We start from the raw sequence: 24,557 nt of genomic DNA on the forward strand, positions 1-24,557 counted from the left end.
TAGTCTACTAAAACAACCACTAATGTTACCACCAAAACAGTCACGACAGCTACCACATCCACTATCACAGAGGAGATATGATCACGTCATACAAGGTACTGGATGAACTAGACAAGGTGAACAAAGATAGACTATAAATTGACAGGTGGAACGAGAAGACCCAGAAGGAAGCTGGAAGAGCATATGGAAGACAAAATACTGGAATGACAAGAAAGTTAAACTGAAAGAGGAGATGTATAACGAGGTGATTGAGGCGAGGTATAACGAGGGAGAGATTATATGGTCGTTAAGCGTGTGTGTTAGGTGGGTACAGCCTCCCTCCCTGTCACTCATCCTGCCCTGTAGGCTCCCTCCCTGTCACTCATCCAGCCCTGTAGGCTCCCTGTCACTCATCCTGCCCTGTAGGCTCCCAGTCACTCATCCTGCCCTGTAGGCTCCCTCCTAGTCACTCATCCTGCCCTGTAGGCTCCCTCCCAGTCACTCATCCTGCCCTGTAGGCTCCCTGTCACTCATCCTGCCCTGTAGGCTCCCAGTCACTCATCCTGCCCTGTAGCTCCCTCCCAGTCACTCATCCTGCCCTGTAGGCTCCCAGTCACTCATCCTGCCCTGTAGCTCCCTCCCAGTCACTCATCCTGCCCTGTAGGCTCCCAGTCACTCATCCTGCCCTGTAGCTCCCTCCCAGTCACTCATCCTGCCCTGTAGGCTCCTAGTCACTCATCCTGCCCTGTAGCTCCCTCCCAGTCACTCATCCTGCCCTGTAGGCTCCCTCCCAGTCACTCATCCTGCCCTATAGGCTCCCAGTCACTCATCCTGCCCTGTAGCTCCCTCCCAGTCACTCATCCTGCCCTGTAGGCTCCCAGTCACTCATCCTGCCCTGTAGCTCCCTCCCAGTCACTCATCCTGCCCTGTAGGCTCCTAGTCACTCATCCTGCCCTGTAGCTCCCTCCCAGTCACTCATCCTGCCCTGTAGGCTCCCTCCCAGTCACTCATCCTGCCCTATAGGCTCCCAGTCACTCATCCTGCCCTGTAGGCTCCCTCCCTGTCACTCATCCAGCCCTGTAGGCTCCCTGTCACTCATCCTGCCCTGTAGGCTCCCAGTCACTCATCCTGCCCTGTAGCTCCCTCCCAGTCACTCATCCTGCCCTGTAGGCTCCTAGTCACTCATCCTGCCCTGTAGCTCCCTCCCAGTCACTCATCCTGCCCTGTAGGCTCCCTCCCAGTCACTCATCCTGCCCTATAGGCTCCCAGTCACTCATCCTGCCCTATAGGCTCCCTCCCAGTCACTCATCCTGCCCTATAGGCTCCCAGTTACTCATCCTGCCCTATAGGCTCCCAGTCTCTCATTCTGCCCTATAGGCTCCCTGTCACTCATCCTGCCCTGTAGGCTCCCTCCCAGTCACTCATCCTGCCCTGTAGGCTCCCTGTCACTCATCCTGCCCTGTAGGCTCCCTGTCACTCATCCTGCCCTATAGGCTCCTTCCCAGTCACTCATCCTGTCCTATAGGCTCCCTCCCAGTCACTCACCCTGCCCTATAGGCTCCCTGTCATTCATCCTGCCTTATAGGCTCCCTGTCACTCATCCTGCCCTATAGGCTCCCTGTCACTCATCCTGCCCTATAGGCTCCCTGTCACTCATCCTGCCTTATAGGCTCCCTGTCACTCATCCTGCTCTATAGGCTCCGTCACTCATCCTGCCCTTTAGGCTCCCTGTCACTCATCCTGCCCTATAGGCTCCCTGTCACTCATCCTGCCCTATAGGCTCCCTGTCACTCATCCTGCCCTATAGGCTCCCTGTCACTCATCCTGCCCTACAGTGAAGCTGGTCGGTTCCTACCCTGTAATTGGGGCCGAGCCTGTTGTGTCAGGAGCCCTCCCTGGCACTGCATCTGATCACTGAAGATTAGTTAGATTTGGGCATGGTCAACATGACCTCATACCTTAGGTGGGTGCCCTAGTTGTTCCCAGTCCCAGAGTGGGACTCGACAAACTTACAGAAATCACTTGGGTCTGAACAGCTTCATTCACTGCTCGACTTTCCACGTGACCACTTTGGCCCAAATTCACCTGCTGTTATAGGCTACGGCTTGGATGATGTCCCTGGATCTCATAGATGCATACTGGCATGTACCCTTGCACCTGGGGTTCAGGAAGTGGCTAGGTTGTTGCGAGTAGGGGTTCGAGTGCTGGCCTACCTTGATGGCTGACTGGTGTGGGCCCCAAGTTGGTCTGCATGTCAGCTGACCAGGGATCTAGTTCTATCCCAGGCATGCCAGGCTTGGGGTTCCTGGTGAACTGGAGGAAGGCCCAGTTGGTTCCATCGTGAGCTTGGACTTGGCTGGACTTTGTTTGAGACTGTCAATTTCTCTGTCTCTGCCTCCTGTAGCTTTGCTCTGCCTGCAGCTGTGTCATTGTCTTGTGTTGGATTGACCCCGGGTGACTTGTCACTTGATCAAGCAGTTGTGTGAGAGCCTTAACTTGGCCTGCATTATGCATCCCCTGGGCCAAGGTTTTAGTATATTTTCATTTTTTCCATAGTGCAGTAACTGGAACTTATCCTCATTAAACATTATGTTATTTTCTGTGGCCTACTGAAAGACTTGATTAACATCAGACTGGAGGTTTGCTGTGTCCTCTATATTGCCTACTCTCATGAAAATCTCATGGCAGAGAAAAACTTTTCTCTGCCACGAGACAAGATGCTTCTCATTGTGCAGTTACGGCAGGCATACATGCTCAGCCTAACACTGGCTCTCTTGCCCTCTACACACAGATGCAATGAACTACCTTCAAGCAAAACCAATTAGGATTCATAGGTCTGCATGTGATGTGATATGGCACAGTCCTCGGCATAACTGTAGCACGAAAAGGCCATGCACTGCTGGTACGCAAGATATGCTTCGTCTCCCCTTCCTTAGTTTATGGTCCTAATCAGGAGGCTGACTTTTGGCTCTTTCACCACACATTACAGCAGAATATATCTCCTCAAGACCACCTCCCCCCCCCCTTCCCCTCTCACTGGTGTAGTATGAGGAAATGTCATGTGGTAAATGACCTCCTTTACATAATCCATTAACAGATGTCCCACGCAAGCCCGTACTGTAGTTGATATTTGCACACTCTGAGATGAGAGCTTTCACAAGACACCTGCTATGACAGGTAACCGGATCAGATATGGAAATACAGTACTGTAGGTTGGCCGTTCATGCCATTCTGCACAAATCTACCAATCCATCTAGGAGAAGGGTTAAGCTGTGAAAAATCACCCTGCCACCCCCCCCCCCCCTCACAACCATAAATATAACAATGTGTCCTTTTTCCCTAATTTCCCAAATAAGCCGTCCTAGACCATACATATGCAGTCTTAGGCCAAATTTAGTAAATGTATGTATATATATATATATGTACAATACTACACCTAGAAAATGTTAGCTTTAGTTACCTTTTTATCATGTCCTCTACAAAATTAATACGTAGTACAAAACCTAGATTTTTCTTGGGTGCAACATTTCATATTTTGTATATTTCATTCACAGTTTTGAATGGCAGGTATGAGAATTGTGCCCAAACCAGAAAAAAAAACATGAACAGCCTCATCACTGCATGATAGTAGACCTAAGACTTATACCATCCAAACACAATAGGAAAGTACAAAAATGATAAGAACGATAATTAAAAAAAAAAACGGGTTTTCTCATACTCACGTGAAGACGACTGAGCAAGCTGGGGTCTGTGCTGGAATTGCCGCTCTGCTTTGCTGCTTTCCAGAATTGTTTCTGGGCTGAATACCGGTTGCTGGGGCAGATGCTGAACAAGCAATCTGGCACAAAAGGAAACCTTAGCACATGCCTCAACATAATACTACCTCTTGACAATTACTGTACACTGACACCCCCAAAATACTGAACATCCATATAATGAACACATCTAAATACCAGAGAGATTTGCTACTGGATCGCCAACTGAATATTTAAACAGTAAATATTGTTTGAGAACTGAATACAGTTAATTTGTAACTTATTTTCTGTGGGTGGCACAAAGCTATCACAGAAGATATTGTCCAGGCCAAGTGTGATCTTTTTCATCTGTACTGCCGGAGTTTACTCAATCATTTTGATCGCTTTTTCATTTAATAATTATCTATGTAGAAAAGATGTCTGGTAGATAGTGTGGCTTGAAGAGGTAGGAGAAAAAAACAGGCATTATAATGTGAATGAAATTCTGCCAGTTGAGTGTGCGTATGATTTCAAGTGCCATCTCTCAAACATATTCATGGATATTTATGAATTTTTCTGTTGACATTAATTACTTGAGTAAAAGATGCCTATCAGTAAGAGTAGTCTGGCAAGACCAGGTAGGAGGAGCAAGAAGAGGAGTCAGATAACACATGGGAACTCACCAGGGAGAAGGAGGAAGCACAACAGGAGATATGACGAAGATGAAACTCCTGGCCGAGACACATGACCCAAAGGCACACGAGTATACCAAGGCCCAGGAACAATCGCCAGGTACCAGGCCGTCAGAACTCGGTTCGACTTCAGAAACCCCAGCACCCAAATATCAGCCCAAGACATGTATGCGAGCAACACCAAAAGAGTGGCATACATCCCAGCATCATGGGCATGAGGGTAGACCGCAGGCTGGCCAGACTCAATAATGCTGCAGATAACCGAAGAAATACGAGCCTTGAACATGGGGAATAAGGAATCAGGATCAACCAACAAGGCATCCACCAAGAAAAAATGAGACTCTGTGGCATGAAGGTAGCAGTGGGGAGCCACCACTGGACACAGCACCTCATGCAATTTCTTCTTTGCTAGAAAAGGAGCAGCTCACTGCACTTGTAGAAACAAGCACGGACCAAAGGAGGGAACATACAATGAAAAGGAAAGAAACGCATGAACATGGTCCAGAGACTGAGCAGTCCCAGGCAGCACATGAGCAGGTCAGAGTGAAACAAGGAGTAAGACAGCTTGTGAAGGCTTGCAAAGCCAAGGCAGTATTAACCCCAAACACACACTGCAGCAGCTCCACCAGCCCTGCACGATACAAGTTGACAGTATTCAGCATGAAATGCCAATCAATTAAAAAATAATAAAGAAAGGAAAGCACCACATGTTCAGAAACCAAAGAATAACAACGAAGGGGAAAGTAAGTGGCAAACGGAGCACAACAAATCCTCATACTGATGCCGAGAAGAGGGATGCAGGTGGGACACCATCAAAGAAACCCCCTGCACACAGTAAAGATGGCAATAAAGATGCATCACAAAGCTCAGATGCAAAGAGCAGAGGAAAAAAGTCGAACCAGCAAAGTAGGTCACCGGGCCAATCTTCTGATAGAGGAAAAGCTGCAGAAAAAACATCTGGGTTTGGACACCGGACAAACGGTACCTAAAACCAAGGCAGTTAAAACCAAAACCAGTGAGCCAAGGAGGAGACAACCCCCCCCCCATCCCAATGGCTCAGTCCAGCCAAAAAACATCCATCGTGAAGGCCTCATGAATAGGAAAAAGATTTCAAGTCAATACAAAGAGGTCCATGTCCAAGTACCTGAATGTCTCACAAAGCCAGAGGAAGGAGGCAGCAACAACAGACCAATCTAAGGAAATGGGGGAAAACCAGGACAGACTATCGATGAGAATGTAGGACACACACATTGGATACAAATGGTAGAGAGAGCCAAAACTCCCGAGAACCAAGCAGACACAAGGCGACTAGCTCTAAAGAGGCAGGGACTAAAGCAACCCCCTCCCCTTCCCTCCCCCTAGGTGAGACAGTGAACCACAGGGGGAGGGGGGGGCACAGTCTGAAGAAGTTGAAATATGGAGTATATGAAGTATTTGAAGTACTGCAATTCCAAATGCCCAGCAGAATTTGAATCCACACAGCCATAAGCTACCAAACTGTATTGAGAGCCTAATGAAGGAGAGGAGACCAACAACCCTGGCTGGCTTAATGAGTGCTAACCACAAAGCCCCAGCCAAGAGCCAAGGTGTCTGTACAGACATCGAGTGAGGACGGAGGAAGGCACCAGAGAACCGAAAATTGGAATATGCAGCAATTGTATGGTGCCCAAATCTCAAGGATATAAACTAGAAAAGGTGCAACGGCATGCTTCAAAATGGCTTCCGGAGCTGAAAAATAAGAGTTACAAGGAGAAACTAGAGGTGTTAAACATGCCAGCACTAGAAGATAGAAGGGAAAATAGGTGATATGATCACCACTTACAAAATACAAACAAGAATCAACCAAATAGACAAAGAGGAATTCCTGAAACCAGCAACTTCATGAACAATAGGGGACAAATTCAAGCTGAGGAAACAAAGGTGCCGAAAATATATTAGAAAGTTTTGTTTTGCAAACAGAGTGATAGACTGTTGGAACTAGCTAAGTGAGAAGGTGGTGGAAGCCAAAACCGTCAGTAGTTTCAAAGCGTTATACGACAAAAAGTACAGGGAAGACAGGACACCATGAGAACAGCTTTCATCCTGTAACTACACTTAGGTAATTACACACCGGTATGCTTTTAGAACACCACAACTGATGTGATCTAGCATATGGTATGATCTCAGCATATAGTAGCTTCAAGGAGTCACAAGGGACTCTCCCTATAAATATAGCACTTATAATATACTGCTATTATAATGCACTCAAGCTATTTATATATTATTTGTGTTTAAATATATGCAAAGATGTGTAATGCCATTTGCTAGAAGAAAATTCTAAAATATTTGATGACATTGAAAAAGTTCAAATTCTGGATTCAGAAAACTAGAATATTTGTGAATACAGGTTGGGTTCATAATAGTATAGTTCAGATTTTGGATATGCCACAGTACTGTACTGTACTGTATATTTAAATAAATATTCCTTAAGGTTAAGACTCACATAATATTTACTCTGAATTTACTAAGTTTTCCTAGTTGGATAACCAACCATGTACATGAAGACAAATACTACATGATCTAATAACAAGCATTAAATGTAATGAAATACCTTTTCTGTAGAGCACCCAGTAGCTCTCTAAATTTATGCACTGGTTCTATCAAGCCTTAGCTCAATACACCAAGCCTACGAGACCCCATCCATTGCCTACCTGGAGTCAGGACCAAAATTTGGCTAACTATAAGGCAAGGGGAAGAGCGCCAAAAGCTGAAAGAAAATCAGCATTAAATGTAATAAAAAGCCTCTTTCTGGCAAAGCCTCAGTGGCCTCATGAAGCTATCTCAGAGATGACTTCCCCCTACTGAGTCATCAACCACAAGAGTCCTTTTTGACCCACCAGGAATGACAGCCAGAACTTGCACCCCTCAGAAGGCACAAGGCTCTGGAGATTGTCATCATCACCCACACCAAGAAAACATCCAGAAAGTAAGTAAAGCAACACACAAACAATTGCCAGGTTCACGTAAAAAAAAGCACTGAAACAGCCAAATTACTCTGCAACTGGTCTACCCAGATCCATGACTCACTAGAAACTAGCTCAATTCCCCCCCCCCCCCCCTCCCAGTGAAAATGGCAACCAATAGGTTGCCATTTGCAATAGGTTGGAAGTTGAAGCTCCCCAGGAGCTTCAGGGTTCTGCCCTAGCCATGAGTCAGTCCAGAATTAACAAACCACAAATCTACACATCTGGTAGTGGCGTGGGGAATTGGAGAGACACCGAGGCTCTACCAGAAAGAGGTGACTATGCCTCCAAATGCCCACTTGGAGATGGTCAGCCCCAACAATCTCAGTACAGTATGTTGACAAGCCTTTCAAAGTGTCTTATAATGTACAAATAGCAAGACCCCATCAGAGAATATATGATATCTACAAACAACCAGATCACCACCAGACATATCCTGACAAACAAAATAATCACTAAATACAACGACAACAGAAGACTGGACATTGGCGAGGCATTGCACATCAAATAAACCCAGCCAACTATCAACAGCCAGGTAATACCCAGTTTCACACTGCCTACTTCGAGACAAAGACGGAACATCCAATATACTGCACCAGCCATTGAAACATAGGAGAGTGGGAAGCTGCAGTGAGCCTACTCACCCATGTGCACTTGACCGCACTCTTGGTTACATATTCGGCTGCTCTATCCAAAATGTATTCACTTGTACTCTGCCTTTGAAAATGAAGACTGGATCAACATAATGCTTCTCTTAACATCTGATCATAATAAAACTGTAAAATAAATTTTGGAGAGATAACTTTCCATCTTTTTTTCTCAAACAAAGAAAAACGTAAGAAATGTAGAGAAGTTCTCAATGTAGATAATATTTATGCTAGGATAATTGATCTCACATTTTCTGTCATACTCAACAATATATACAGTATGTGTAACTACACCCAAGTGTAGTTACAGGATGAAATCTACGCTTGTGATGTTCAGTCTTTCCTGCACTGTGTCTTATAGCTCTTTGAAACTACCGACAGTTTTTGGCCTCCATCAACTTCTCGCCTAACTTGCTCCAACGGTCTACCACTCTGTTTACAAAAGGGAATTTTCTCATACAGTATAGTACATTACTGTATTTCTTCATTAGCTTTGTTTAGTTAGTTTAAATCTATGGCCTTTTGCTCTTGAAGTTCCGGGTCTCAGGAATTCTTCCCTATCAATTTTGTTGATTCCTGTTACTATTTTGTAAGTAGTGATCATATTGCCTCCTTTTCTTCTATCTTCTAGTTTTGGCATATTTAATGTCTCTAACCTCTCCTCATAGCTCTTATCTTTCAGTTCCAGGAGCCATTTAGTTGCATGTCTGCACCTTTTCCAGTTTGTTGATGTGCTTCTTGAGATATGGGCACCACACAACTGCTTGCATATTCCAGTTTTGGTCTAACAAAGGTTGTGAAAAACTGCTTTAGTATTTCACCATCCACATATTTAAAAGCAATTATGAAATTGAAAAGTGTAGCATAGGTTCCTCGCACGATGTTCTTTATGTGGTCCTCAGGTGATAGAAAACTATCTAGAACCACCCCTAGATCTCTTTCTTTATCGGAATTCTTTCAAGATTTTTCACATAATTTATAGTTTGTGTGTGGAGTCAATTTTCTCCTACTCCACATTCCATAACATGGCATTTATTCACATTAAATTCCATTTGCCAAGTGGTGCTCCATACACTTATTTTGTCCAGGTCTTCTTGAAGGGCATAACAATCGTCTAAGTTTCTTATCTTCCCTATTATCTTAGCATCATTAGCAAACATGTTCATAGGATTCTGTATTCTTTCTAGTTCGTTTATGTACACAATGAACTTTACCGGTGCAAGAACTGAACCCTGTGGTACTCCAGTTGTGACATTTCTCCAGTCTGATACACTTCTTCTGATTACTGCCCTCATTTTTCTGTTGGTTAGAAAATTTGTCACCCATATTAGAAGCCTCCTTGTCACTCCTCTAGTATGTTCCAGTTTCCAGAATAACCTCTTATGTGGAACTCTGTCAAAAGCCTTTTTTAGGTCCAGATAAATAAAGTCAACCCAACCATCTCTTTCCTGTAAAATCTCAGGGGCTCTAGCATAGAAACTAACTAAATTCATTACACAGGATCTTCCAGATCGAAAACCATACTGTGTGTGCGTTACTATACAATTTTTTGCCAAGTGTTGTACATACTGTATTTGGTTTTGATTATTTTTCCAATATTTTGACTACTACACTTGTCAATGATACTCTCTGTAATTAGGGGAGGTCTTCCCTGTTGCCACTTTTGTAGATTGGAACTATGTTAGCCTTTTTCCATATACAGTATCTGCCAGGACTCCTGTACACAGAGATGCCTGAAAAACCAATTCAAGTGGAATGCTGAGCTCAGATGAGCATTCTCTCAGAACTAATGGTGAAACTCCATCCGGACAAAGTGCTTTGTTCTTACCTAGCTCATTGAGCATTTTTTCTACTTCGTCTCTAGGCACCTCTATGCACACTATGGTGTTCTCTGGAATTCTTATTGTGTCAGGTTCTCTGTATCCAGACTGAACAAAATAACAGGCTGATGAAGCAGTTAAAAAGAGAGCCTCTGTTGATTACCAAATTTTATCAGACACAATAATGTATACAGAGTCACATATTGGATGAATTCAGTTAACACTACTCTAGAACACTCCAAGCAAAGGGTATAAAGCAGCTACTCTCACTCTCACACAGAGCCAAACACAACTCTCATTAGCATACAGCAAGCTGCTCACTCCCCAACAACAAGCTTAGCATTGACAAGAAGTCCCAAGAATTAGGCTACCCAGAGGCACAGTTGCTCAAAAGGCATCAACCCACAAAGTAATGGGTAGAGTTTAGTAACCTGAATCCATTTCAAAATTGGTGGGCAAAGGAAAATGCAAGTGCTGGCACTATTGAAGATAACTTTGACACCAAAGTTGAAGTGAACTAGCCAGCGAGAAACAAAGTGGTTGGTATCAACATAATTGTAACTAGCTCCTGAGGGCACAAAAACCACAGCTCGAGAATCACTAGTAATGGTTCCATCAGGAGAGCTGCTAAAGGAGTGATATAAGGCCCGTTAGTGAGAAAGAAGGTTGACTGAACAGGACCTTGGGTGACCTGGGTTACGACCTGATGGCTGTCGGTGAAGTTGGAGCAAGAATGTTTACCCATTCCCAACTATCGTTCACTGTTTTCTAAATTTCATTCTTTTACTAATGAATAGTTGTTTGCACTGGACTTTCTGAATGGTTCTCCTTGGTTGTGGGTCACTTATGTATCTCCTCATGATCCCCCACCTATTTGATGGAACAATCTTCAGATCATGGTTCCCAATAGTCTATGCTAGACTCCGGAGCCCAATATGGAAGGGTCCCCTTGTCATACTAGTGACAAAAGCTTATGCCAGGGACCTACTGAGAAAACTATCACAAAAAAAAAATGCTCCTGATCTCTAAATTTTTATATTAAAGAAAGCAAAACTATGAAGAAAGCTGTATGAGAAAGGAGTCCTGAACCAGATCTAGAAATTGTTCTAACTCTGCTTGTGATGTTAGATTTACTCAATCTATGGTCTCATGGTTAAAATCCCCCATTATTAGGGTTTGGGTTTCTCATGCCACTTTGATCACGTTATGAAGATCAGCAACATCCTCTGCTGCTGCTGTTTCCGGCCTGTAGCATACTCCCACTGTCATTGTGTTACCATCTTGAGTTAGAATATTGCACTCTGAGGATCCCATGGTATTTAGTTCCTCATTATTGGTTGCATCCAGATCCTCTTTCATGTATAGCCTCACCCCACCTGCTCTTGTTCTGTCCTTTCTGAAAGGTGGGTGGTATCCCTGGAGATGAAATTCACTCTCTATAATGTCCTCTCGTCCCCATGATTCACTGATGCCAATGATGCCGGGATTTTCAGCCTCAGCATATGCACATAATGAGTTAAGTTTGTTTACAAGGCTTCTGGCATTTGTGTAGAAACAGGTTCGTAGTATGGCTGCCCTGCACATTCAGATACTGGATGAAGATGTGCCAGACATGGTCCTCATATTTTTAATAAGGTCCTAAAATAAAAGTGAGGGACTGTGGATTTTTTTTTTAGATGGGGGATAATTACTGGAGGCTTGAGGAAGCATATGTGAGCCCCATGTATGTGCAGGACTTTTAAATCATACGCAGTACCCTAATACTTCACCTGATGGGATGTGCAGTTTGAACATATTTAGCTACCCCATCACCTGATGGGATGCATGGCCAAAGGGTCAATATAAAACCAAATAAATCAGCCTATGTAAAAAAAAAAAATTGGTATAAAAAAACAAAAACTGAGTGAGACTGAAATGTGGTATTAAATTTCCTACAAAAAACTGGAAGTCAGCCCTCCAATGTGTAACTAACAAATGTACAATAAACATACTTTAGAGGAAACTAGATAACTTGATAGACTTACAAGACAATCTCTTAGCTTACTATACACCCCACTGCATGATCTGTACCAACCCTTAACATTCTTCCCAAGTGCTTCTCATCCATATGAAGGCAACTCTCAAACTAAGCATGCTTAGGAACAACAATGATAACTTACCCCTAAATTTCTTCGGGGGGTTGCTGAGGTCACCTGCTTCAGGACTCACCACACAACGGGCATCCACAAGTCTGGAAACATAATGTGTACACTGTATATATATACTGTATATGTAATACTAATATATAGTAATAATGTATAATAATAATATATAATACAGTGGAACCACAATTAACAAATTTAATCCGTTCCGGCACCTAGCTTGTCGATGTGAAACGCTCGTCTTTCAAAACGAATTTCCCTATTTAAAATAATGGAAATAAAATTAATTCGTTCCACCACTGAAAAACATTGATATGACATTCAATTTTTTAAATAATGGAGCAGCCTACTTGAACATACAATACACTGAACGATCCTTGATGATATTTGTCTTGTTTCAATTTTCTTCAATTTTTGTTTTCAATTTTTTTTAAAATGGAGCAGCCTACCTGACAATCACTGAACGAACCTTTATGACTTTTTCCTTTTTTTTCAAATTTTCAATTTTTTTATTTTTTATTTTTTTGAAAATGTAGCAGCCTACCTGACATTCACTAAACGAACCTTTCTGACATTTGTTCTTTTTTCAAATGTTTTCGTTTTTTTTCTAATTTTCTCTAAAATTAAAAAATCGATGATTTGCAACATTACAGCAGTCACCCCTTTACATCCCGGCATCATTAGCATCTTTAAAACAAAAAACAGTTATTTGCATCGTCGGAGGTGTCCGAGAATTTGTGAGAACCAGGGGGAACATTAGGAATCACCAAGTGCTTTTCTCATTAATCAAGTGAAAGCTCGCCAATAAAGACAAATTTTCGCTGAGTGGCGCGCTCGTTATTTGAAATGCTCGTAGATTGAGGTGCTCATCACTCGAGGTTCCACTGTATATAATAATAATAATAATAATAATAATAATAATAATAATTAATTTGCAAGAAGGTACAATGGATTGGCGAGATTACATAAGATTAGTATTTTTACAGTCATGCAAAGCCACTACTGTAACACGCATAGTGTTTTGGGCCAGTCCTCAGTCTAACATATCTGGTAAGATGAAAGGGTACATTGTGGCAAGAGTTTTATGTCAACAAATAACATAAGTTGACAGCGGTGATTACACTGGTAAGGATATATATCTTATGCACTAATATTGGGGTAGTGGGTAGTAAGAGATTCAGTGTAAGTTTGAAGCACAGGGTAGGAAACTATGAGGAGGAAATTAGGTAAATTTTGGTGTTACTTTTGAAAAGGGAATGGGTTGGACAACTTTTTAATTCTTCAGGGAGTGAGTTCCAAAGATTGGGCCCTTTTATTTGCATGGAGTGTTTGCACAGATTTAGTCTGACTCTGGGGATATCAGATATTTATTTCTAGTGTGGTATTCATGGGTTCTATTACACCTCTATTAAGAGGTTGTTCTGGAAACTGGAACATATTGGAGGGGTGACAGGTAAGCTTCTAACATGGATGAAAAATTTCTCGATAGAAAAATGAGGGCTGTAATCAGAGGCAATGTATCAGATTGGAGGAATGTCACAAGCGAAGTACCACAGGGTTCAGTTCTTGCACCAGTATTGTTCATTGTCTACATAAACGATCTACCAGATGGAATACAGAATTATATGAACATGTTTGCTGATGATGCTAAGATAATAGGGAAAATAAGAAACCTAGATGATTGTCATACCCTTCAAGAAGATCTGGACAAAGTAAGTATATGGAGCACCACATGGCAAATGGAATTTAATGTGAATAAATGCTGTTATGGAATGTGGAATTGGAGAACTTAGACCTCACACAACCTATAAATTATGTGAGAAATCTTTAAAGAATTCTGATAAAGAAAGAGATCTAGGGAGGGTTCCAGATAGAAAACTGTCACCTGAGAACCACATTAAGAACATTGTGTGAGGAGCCTATGCTACATTTTCTAACTTCAGAATTGCTTTTAAATACATGGATGGCGAAATACTAGTACCAAAGAAATTGTTCACGACTTTTGTTAGCCCAAGCTAGAATATGCAGCGGTTGTGTGGTGCCCATATCGTAAGAAGCACATCAACAAACTGGAAAAGGTGCAAAGACATGCCACTAAGTGGCTCCCAGAACTGAAGGACAAGAGCTACGAGGAGAGGTTAGAGGCATTAAGTATGCAAAAACCTGAAGATAGAAGAAAAAGAGGCAATATGATCACTATGTTGAAAATAATAATGGGATTCTATAAAATTGATAGGGAAGAATTCCTGAGACCCAGAACTTCAAGAACAAGAGGTCATAGATTTAAACTAACGAAACAAAGCTGCCGAAGAAATATAAAAAAATTCACTTTTGTAAACAGAGTGATAGATGGTTGGGAAATCATTGATGTATATAAGAACTAAGAGAGGTGTCAAGATGCGTGACCCCCTTATATCCTTTAAATAAGCAATGCAATGGGGTTGACACCCATCCAACTTGTCACCAATATATAGTACAACAAATAATAATGGAGGGTAAGACAAAGGAACATATACTGTATACAGCATGGAACAATGAAATTGCTAGTCCCCATGGCATAGTCCCCCATTCTCTGTGGAGATAGAGAGATTGTCTGGTTTGCTGACTCTACAACTCCTGACCCTCCCCCGTCCCCCCCCCTACCATTCCCCACCCCCCCCGTCCTCTCATCCTCCCAACCATTCCCCACTCCCCCCTCCCCCCCTACCATTCCCCCCCCGTCCCCCCCCATTCCCCACTCCCCCGTCCTCTCGTCCTCCCAACCATCCCCCACTCCCCTGTCCCCCCCCACCATTCCCCACTCCCCCATCCCCTCATCCTCCCCACCATTCTCCCCTTCCCCATGTCCCCTCCATCCCCCTCATCCTCCCCACCATCCCCCACTCCCATGTCCCCCCCCATTCCCCCTCCCCTCGTCCTCCTGACCCTCTTCCGTCCTCCACACCATTCCCCACTCCCCTGTCTCCCAAACATTCCCCCCCTCCATCCCCTCGTCCTCCCCACCAATCCCCCCTCCCCATCCCCTTGTCCTCTCCATCATTCATCCCCTCCCCTGTCCCCTCACCCTCCCCCCCATCCCCCCCACCATTCTCCCCTTCTCCCATCCCCCCCACCATTCTCCCCTTCTCCCATCTTCCCCACCATCCCCACTCCCCCATCCCCTCTTCCTCCCACCAACCCTCACTCCCATCCCATGTCCCCCCTCCCCCCCCCACTCCCTCATCCCCTACTTCCCTATCCCCTCATCCTCCCCACCATCCCCTACTCCCATGTCCCCCTCATCATTATCCCCTCCCATCCATCCCTTCCCCTCTATTTCCACACTCCCTCATCTCCTCCCCCCCCCCCACCATTCCCCCACTCCCTCATCCCATCATCCTCCTCACCATCCCCCACTCCCCCATCCCCTTGTCCTCCCCAACTTTCAGAGATTTCCCTAACATGAAAAACATGTTTAAAAAAAAAACAGCATTGAATGTAATGAATCGCCATTTTCTGAATGAGTCCCGGAGGCTCCCTGGAGCTATCCATGCTGAATGGATATGTATAACTTTCTGGCATCAGTCAATGTGCATGGAGTTCTTGCCTACTGGGGACTATGAGCCAGAACCTGGCCCCTCCTCAAGAGAGGCACGAGGAGCAATGGCCTAATCCTAAGAAGCCAGTATGAGGCTATGTTTAGCACACCAATAAACAACATGAAAGGTGATGACCCAGACAGCTTCTTTATGAATGACATTCAAGCTGCAGATAATATAACGGATATTACCACAAACTCGGAAGACTTTGGAAGAGAAATTGACAATATGCCTATGCACTCAGCTCCTGGGCCTGACTCATGGAATTCAATATTCATAAAGAAATGTAAAGTACCAGTAGCGAGAGCACTCAGCGTAATATGGAGAAAGAGCCTGGATACAGGGGAGATACCAGCAGCACTTAAATCTGCAGATATAGCTCCGTTGCACAAGGGGGGGAAGTAAAGCCTTGCCAAAAAATTATAGGCCAGTTGCACTAACATCACACATAATAAAAGTGTTTGAAAGAGTGATTAGGAATCAAATTTCTAGTTTTATGGAAAACAATGAATTGCACAATCCAGGACAACATGGATTTAGAACGGGAAGATCCTGTCTGTCACAGTTACTCAACCACTATGACAAAATCACAGAAGCCCTAGAAGAAAAGCAAAATGCAGATGTTGTATACACAGACTTTGCAAAGGCGTTCGACAAATGTGACCATGGGGTGATAGCTCACAAAATGAGGTCAATGGGAATAACTGGAAAAGTAGGATGCTGGATACTCAATTTCCTGTCAAACAGAACACAAAGAGTAACAGTCAATCAGATAAAATCGAGTCCAAGCGATGTTAAAATCTCTGTACCTCAAGGTACAGTCCTTGCACCGCTACTGTTCCTTATTCTCATATCTGATATAGACAAAAATACACGCCACAGCTTCGTGTCGTCCTTTGCAGATGACACAAACATCAGCATGAAAATTACCTCTGCTGAAGACATTGAAAAACTACAAGCAGATGTCAACAAAGTTTTTCGATTAGGCAGCAGAAAATAACATGATGTTTAACAGTGATAAATTTCAGGTACTCAGGTACGGCAAAAATGAGGATCTGAAACATAATACAGGGTACAAAACACAATCGAATCTTCCCATAGTAGAAAAACAGCATGTCAAGGATTTGGGAATAATGATGTCCGACGATCTAACATTTAGGGAGCATAACCAAGCAAATATCGCGTCAGCCAGAAAAATGATCGGATAGATTACGAGAACTTTCAAATCCAGGGATCCCATCACAATGGTTGTACTCTTTAAGTCACTTGTGTTGTCCCGTCTCGAGTACTGCTCAGTACTCACTTCCCCCCTTCAGAGCAGGAGAGATTGCTGAAATAGAGGGAATACAGAGAACATATACGGCACGCATAGACGAGATAAAACACCTAACTTATTGGGATCGTCTCAAAGCTTTCCAAATGTACTCTCTAGAAAGGAGATGAGAGAGATACCAAATAATATACACATGGAAAATACTGGAGGGTCAGGTCCCAAATCTACACAGTAAAATAACAACATACTGGAGTAAACGATATGGAAGAAAATGCAAGATTGAACCAGTGAAGAGCAGAGGTGCCATAGGCACAATCAGAGAGCACTGTATAAACATCAGAGGTCCGCGGTTGTTCAACGTCCTCCCAGCCGTGGACATCTTCAAGAGAAAACTGGACGGTTTTCTAAGAGAAGTTCCGGATCAGCCAGGCTGTGGTGGGTACGTGGCCCTGCGGGCCGCTCCAAGCAACAGCCTGGTGGACCAAACTCTCACAAGTCGAGCCTGGCCTCGGGCCGGGCTTGGGGAGTAGAAGAACTCCCAGAACCCCATCAACCAGGTATCAACCAGGTATAGAAACCCCTGTGTGCCTGGGAGCATTCTATGTTTGCCATCGACCGGATTTGGCACCCAGAAATGTAAGTGCCCAAAACAAACCTCTATTCTGGTGAAACTATTGCTACTGAAAGCCAAACGAGTGGACACAACTCCCCCAACAAAAATTAGTAAATGAGTATGACGTCATCATGTCGCCGCGCCGCTGTCTGTGCAACCCTCTTTCTTCCCGGGAAGGGGAAGGGGAAGCCCCAGACCCCTATGCCGGCGATCCACCCTTCAGTTCTTAGGCTGGATGTCAAAATACGTGAAAACACCGCCAACCGGAGGGAGGGAGGAAGGAATGCTGTTGAGCCTCTGGGACTCAGCTAGAAAATGGCATTTCATTATATTCAATGCTGGTTTTCTGGGGGGAGCCCCGTTGACTTCCCGGAGCTAACTACCCAAAGACAAGGAAAAAATGGGGACTTAACCGGGCGACAGTCAATCCTCACTCCATAAACACGAAGCCGAGACAACTGGCTGCAACCGCGGACCCAATGCAATGCAGGCCCTACGAGGTCCAGGGACATTGACAAGGTAGCGAGTAGCCAGGATCCTGCTCGACCTCCAAAAACCCCGGGCCCGAATGTCAACCCAAGACATCTTGCCAAACACAGCAACCAAAGCAGCAAACTTACGCACGTCGTGGGCACGAGGATGGACCGCAGGCTGACTAGCCTTAATAATCCTGCAGACAACCTGGGAGACCCGAGCCCCGGAACAGGGAAACTGGACCAACCCAAAGTGCATCCCCGGCCACCGGAGTCGTGGTGCACAAATAACGGCAGAGAGCCGCAACCAGACATAAGACATGATGCACCCTCGGCCTGACCAACCAAGCAACAACCCAAGGACCCCTCCAGAAAGCAGCAGTCGCATTCTTCGCCAGAAAAGAAGGAGACGGCTGCAACTGAACAAACCTACCACCAGGACCAACAGAGCAGAAACCCGTGTCCCGGAGGAGAGCATGAAGCTCCCCGACCCGACCCCCCAGAGGCCAATGCCAACAGGAAAAGAGCCTTGGAAAAACAATCCTGAACCGAAGGGCCACCACAAACCGAGGAGAAGAGAGGAAAGACAGCACCTAGTCCAAGGACCAGGAGGGCTCCGGCGACACATGATTAGGCCGAAGGTGAAACAACGCACGAGACAACTTGCGGAACGGATAATAGGTAACATCAATACCTACTGCAAACTAGAGTGGCTCTGCCAGCACTGCACGATAGGAGACAACAGTATTTGGCATAAGATGACGGTCCTGAAACAGGAAGGACAAAACAACCATATCAGAGGCCGAAGTACACCTGCGCAGTGATAGGAAAAACTGGAAGGACCGCTAGGAAACCTCATACTGCCGCTGAGACAAGGCACGCAGATGGGAGACCAACAACGAGGCCACCTGCACCCCATATAAATTGTGATAGACTCGAGTCAAAAAGACCTTACACGAAGACTCGAGGAGAAGAGCAAACTAGCCTCATAACTGGCAGGACCGATCTCCTGAAAGAGGCGGAGCCATGGGAAGACCCTCGGGTTCAGACACCAAGCAATCAGCACCTGAAACCAAGCCTGGGCCAGCCACCAAGGGGCCAAGAGGACTACCCTCCCCTGGTAAGTCTCCAAGCGAGCCTGGACTTGGAGCAACAGCTGAACCGAGGGGAAAGAGGTACAGGTAACCCCACCTCGCCCAGTCCTGCCTGAAGGCATCAACCCCAACGGCCTTGCAATCGAGGACGAGCCCCATGTATACTGGGAGACGCCTCGACCACACCGACGCAAAGAGATCCACTTCCCGAGGCCCAAATGTTCGGCAGAGCCAACAGAACGAGTCGGCGTCTACCGTCTATTCTGTGGACAGGGGGAATAAACTGGGACAGGCTGTCTGCCAGGAGATTGACACTCCCCGCACGTGAACCACCAGGAGAGCCAAACCCCGAAAACTCGGCAGACAAGTCACCCGAAATGACCAGCCCCAAAGAGCCAAGGACCACATCGAACCTCCGCGGTTCAGGCAATAAACCACCAGGGAACAGACTGAATGGAGCCAGACCATTGATCCACAAGAGACCCGAATCCTCCAGGGCGACATCCACACAGCCGCAAACTTTCGCACTGTGCTGTGAGCCCGACAGACCGGTGCTCATCAGCCGACCTGGTGAGCGCTAGTCACAAAGCCCCAGCCCAGAGACGACATGTCCGTGAACACATCGAGCGAGGGTTTGGGTAGGAGCAAAGGTACTGAACCCTGAAAAGCCTGAAGAAGAAGCCGGTGACGCAGCAACCGATGGAAGGCCCCCGGCGGACGAACCCAGTGATCTCGAGAGAGGTGTAAGTGATGGCTCTGAAGAAACCAGAACAGCAGACGAAGCCAAAACCCGACCTGGTGGGTAGACCATCACGACAAAGTTCAAGCTCCCACACAAACCCTTGAGCAACCGCCGCGTGACCAGGGAGCCCCAGAAACAGGCAAAGGCGGGACTGCAGCCGAAGGAGAGACTCCGGAGGGAGAGACAAGGAAGGGGTCCGAGAGTCCCACACAAGACCCATCCCAGTCTGAACCTGAGAGGGAAATGGGACTCTTTCCAGTTCACCAAGAACCCAAACCCTGCGAGCTTAGAAAGAACCAAATTCCTGGCGAGCAGACAAGCGGACCGGCTGGGAGCATAGACCAGCCAGTCGGCGAGGTAGGCCAGCACCAGAACACTTAGGAGAGACAGACGGGCCACCACAACCCGAGTAAGGGGTGTGACAACACGAGATGCCAGGTTCAACCCGAGCGGGAGACAACGAAAGCGGTAACTCTGATGTCCCACAACAAAACCGAGACAGTCCCTGAACCCCGGATGAATCGGGACGTGCCACTATGTGTACTGGAGGTCTAGGGACACTATCCAAGTGCCCGGCTCTAACAGAGGCCAAACCTGGGACAGAGTAGTTATCTGAAAGGAGGAGTAATGAACCCAGGGGTTCAAACAGAACAACTTCAGAATGAACCACAGGTTCGCACAGTCCCGTTTCAGACTGGGAACAGACGGAAAACCCATCTGAGAGACATCGTCATTTCGACCACGCCCAAGCGCACCTACTCCAAGATGACTCAACAGAGCACAGGAGAAGAGGCCTGCCCTGTAAGCCCTGAACCCCCCAAAAAAGGCTGGGCTACCCGACGCCACTGCAGGCCGACGGAAACGACCCAAAAAGCCCACAAATCGTGGGACTAGGCATGAGTGAACAGAGCAAGCCTCCCCCCCATTGCCCCGTCATTGGAATGAACCGCAAAAGGGCCGATACTCCTTACGAGAACCCAAGTGCCGCACAGAGGGAACACCACGCCGACCAGACAAAAACAGGGTCTGAAGGCGCCGAAGGCTCCGAAACTGGCACCAGTGGCCTGCCATGACGAGCAGAACCCCCGAGCCCTGGCACGACCCTTATGGGAAGGGCCCCCCCCAGGACCCTTGGAGAACCAACAAGTCAGACATCAGATGACAGCTAGCCGAAGCCACCTGCAGATACTGCGCCACTGCAGAATCAGAAAACAGCAAGGGACAAAAAGGCGAAGACATTTTAAAAGCCAGGGCCCAAGCAGATTCCAAGGAGGAAGCAAGCACCACCTGCTGACACGCGAGCCGGGAGGCATAAAACAGTGACACCACATCCCACAGGATTGCCGCAAACAGCTTAGATGTTATGAGCATTACATTACATAACAGCATGTAATGTTAGAGCATTACATTCTTGTAAAGCTACTAACACAGTATTTTGGGCAGGTCCTTAACCATTGCACTGCACCAAACGACAAATGCCATTTGCCCATTACTGTGCCAAATTTTTTATTTTTTCGTACACGGTCGAAATGCGCTTGCAGTAAGTTGAGTACGAAATGGACTCTTGGGACCTCCAGTGAGAGGCAGCCACCTTGGAAAAAATTCCCAGAAAGTCCTAGGGCTGCTGGCTTGGTTAGTACTGAGCGAGCAACCATGGATGGCGCATGCACCTTTGGCTCCCAAACACCTGTCCGATGCGATGTTGAATGATCACTCTCTGTCGGTGAAATTCAGACCTTATTGCTTGAACAAAAGGGTCATGATATTGATGAAGCTAGGCGCAATAAGGACCTAATACGAAGGGCAGATGCAAGTGATACAGCACCTATAAGGACGATACAGCGAGCGTATACAGTTGTAGCTCTGAGCACCACTCCATGCCCACCTATGCCATCTCCAATTTATAGAGATGATACATAGATGAATCATTTTCTGGGTTCAGTGATGATGCATCTGATACAAATAGCATAGATGAACAGTGTTAGCGACTTCCATGGTGGTATTTTCCATAGATATTTTCAAGAATAGCTGAATCTCTTCCAGAATGGCTGAATCTCTTCCAGATTGACTGACACTCTCGGAAAATGACTGAATCTCTTCCAGTCAGGGACCTTACCTGGTTGATACCTGGTTGATGGGGTTCTGGGAGTTCTTCTACTCCCCAAGCCCAGCCCGAGGCCAGGCTTGACTTGTGAGAGTTTGGTCCACTAGGCTGTTGCATGGAGCGGTCCGCAGGCCCACATGCTTACAAAGTGATCTTTTCAAGACTACCTTACACTTTACAAGCTTGGCTACATACCGCCTACAAGTATTAAAGCCAAGAGTGTACGTGAGTGCATTATTTTCAAGCACACAGAACGAAGAAACAGGAAGCGAAATCTGTACCTGATGCAATGAGAGCAAACTCGCGTTGTGTACCATGGACTACTTTGTTGATTATTACTCACTTCTGAAGTACAGTACTGTGTAATACAGTGTGTTACTGTGTAAATAGTGTATGAAACTACATATTGTAATTTTAGTAAATTTTTAACAAATAATACTGCGACAATAAACATTTATTGTGGATACATTACCGACACATGTATCACAGTTCCATGGAACATAATGAACGTTCTATTGTATACATATTGTAAAGGACACATATATGCATCATATACGATAAAAAACAAATAAAACCGCATTGGAAATTCAGTACATAGAACAAATAATTGAAAATATATTTGTGACAACTCGCAGTGCTTGAATGGCCCGCGTGACCGCCTCTGGGAGCTTCACACATGGGCGACCAGCCCATGATGACGTCACAGCGCACCTTCCACGTCCCCACAGACAAAGTGGAATTTAGTATTTATTTTTACATAGACATGTTCAGGGAAGGGAATTTATCATTTTACAAACAAAAAAGAATTTTGGGGGAACACTTGATTTCATGCGCACAGGGGGAATGTCACAAACTCGGCGCTTCACAGTGGATAAGCTAACTGATAAATGTAATAATAGGTACACTGTTGCAGAATTTGTGTTCAACTTAATAACTACAGGTTGATAGAATAGATTATACTGGTGATGTTGTATGTCTTAAGTACTGTACTAAAATTGGCGGAGTGGGTAGCATAGGATACAGGAGGAGCCCAAGGTAGGAAACTATGAAGATGAAATTGGGTACTTTTTGGTTTTTAATATTGAATAAAGTACAGGTTGCACAATATATAAATTCATTAGGGATGAATTCCATACACTGGGTAACTTTATTTGCATGGAATGTTTGCACAGATTTGTCTGACTCTAGGAGTATCAAAGAGATATTTGTTTCTGGTGTGATGCTCATGGGTTCCACTACAGCTAATCAAGGAAGAATTCCAGATCAGAATTAGCATTTAGGAATAAGGTTTGTATGTGCAAATAGCACAAGAGAATGGGTAGATTAAGTGTATGTTCAGTATGTTTAGGGATTTAAACAGGGGCTGTGTGTTGTCTGAAGACAGAGTTTGTTATAGTTCTGATAGCAGATTTTTGCTGGGTGATGATGGGCTTGAGGTAATCTGCAGTGGTTAAACTCCATGTACAGATACAGTATGTACGTTACATAGGGATAGATTAGCAAGGAGTACAGTATTGTGCAAGAAGAAGAGTAGTGTGTGAAACATAATATCTGATTTTTGAGAGTATACCAACAGTGAGACTTTTTTTGGGTGTTGTATGTGGGTACTAAAGTCCTGTCTCATGTCTATGTACAGGCTAAGGATTTTCACATCACATTTAATCCTAATACAGTACTGACATTGTCTATCTGAAGGTGGATTTTGTTTGATGATTTGCTTCCAAATAAAATGTAGTAGGTCTTTTCTACGTTTAGCGTGAGTTCGTTGGTCGACATCTATAAGTGTACTTTTTTTATTCATTATTTACAATTGTGTATGATTAGTGTGTGAGGGTTGGGGGTTTGAACAGATAAAGGTAGTACCAACAGCAAATGGTATAGATTTAAGAATATTAGACACATTTTGGCAAGTTATTGATAGATTTAAGAAATAGGAGAGGTCCTGCAGTTAATGGTATAATGAGAGAGGTTATGTCATTGATGGCTACATATCTGTGTCTGTTATTAAGACACTGTATGATCGAACGAAGTTGAGAGCAAAGCCTCGGATTCCATAATTACCTTGAGGTTACCTTGAGGTGCTTCCGGGGTTTAGCGTCCCCGTGGCCCGGTCGTCGACCAGGCCTCCTGGTTGCCGGACTGATCAACCAGGCTGTTGGACGCGGCTGCTCGCAGCCTGACGTATGGACTAATGATGAAGTTTCAGTAGAAGATAATTATAGTTTACAGTATCAAAGGCCTTTCCCAGGTTAATGAAGAGGTCAAGTGGGTAATGATTTTTGTGAAGGGCTGTGTAGATTATATCTAGCAAACTAATAATAGCATCATTGGTACTCTTGAGAATGAAAGTCGAACTGACTAGGACTCGAGTTGAATTTTACAAGGTACTGTAGGAGTAGAGAGCTTTTTAAATAATTTGTTCAGATATTTTTGAAACTATCAGTAGGTTTGATATGGGTCTGTAATTGTTTATGTCAGCTGTCTCGCCTCCTTTATGAACTGGAGTTACTCTTGTTTTTTTTAAGGATACTTTATCAGGAAAAGTATTACCACTGCAGTGGGATCTCTGGATTTGAATGTTCTCATGATCCATCCTAATTACTTTTCTGGCTGCAGCCATATTTGCTCGGTTATGTTTATTAGATATCAGGTCATCAGACATAAT

General features: G+C 45.0%; 1 protein-coding gene across 1 annotated transcript in view; it reads right to left on the reverse strand.

Moving 5' to 3' along the window:
* LOC123753965 (Inositol 1,4,5,-trisphosphate receptor) overlaps positions 1–24,557 on the reverse strand; it is a 402,759-nt gene that overhangs the window by 360,433 nt on the left and 17,769 nt on the right. Inside the window, 2 exon segments of the mRNA XM_069331935.1 lie at positions 3,702–3,817; positions 12,034–12,104. Coding sequence (XP_069188036.1) covers positions 3,702–3,817; positions 12,034–12,104 — 187 coding nt within the window.

Source organism: Procambarus clarkii, chromosome 1 (assembly GCF_040958095.1).
Source record: "Procambarus clarkii isolate CNS0578487 chromosome 1, FALCON_Pclarkii_2.0, whole genome shotgun sequence".
Classification (NCBI taxonomy): Eukaryota; Metazoa; Arthropoda; class Malacostraca; order Decapoda; family Cambaridae; genus Procambarus; species Procambarus clarkii.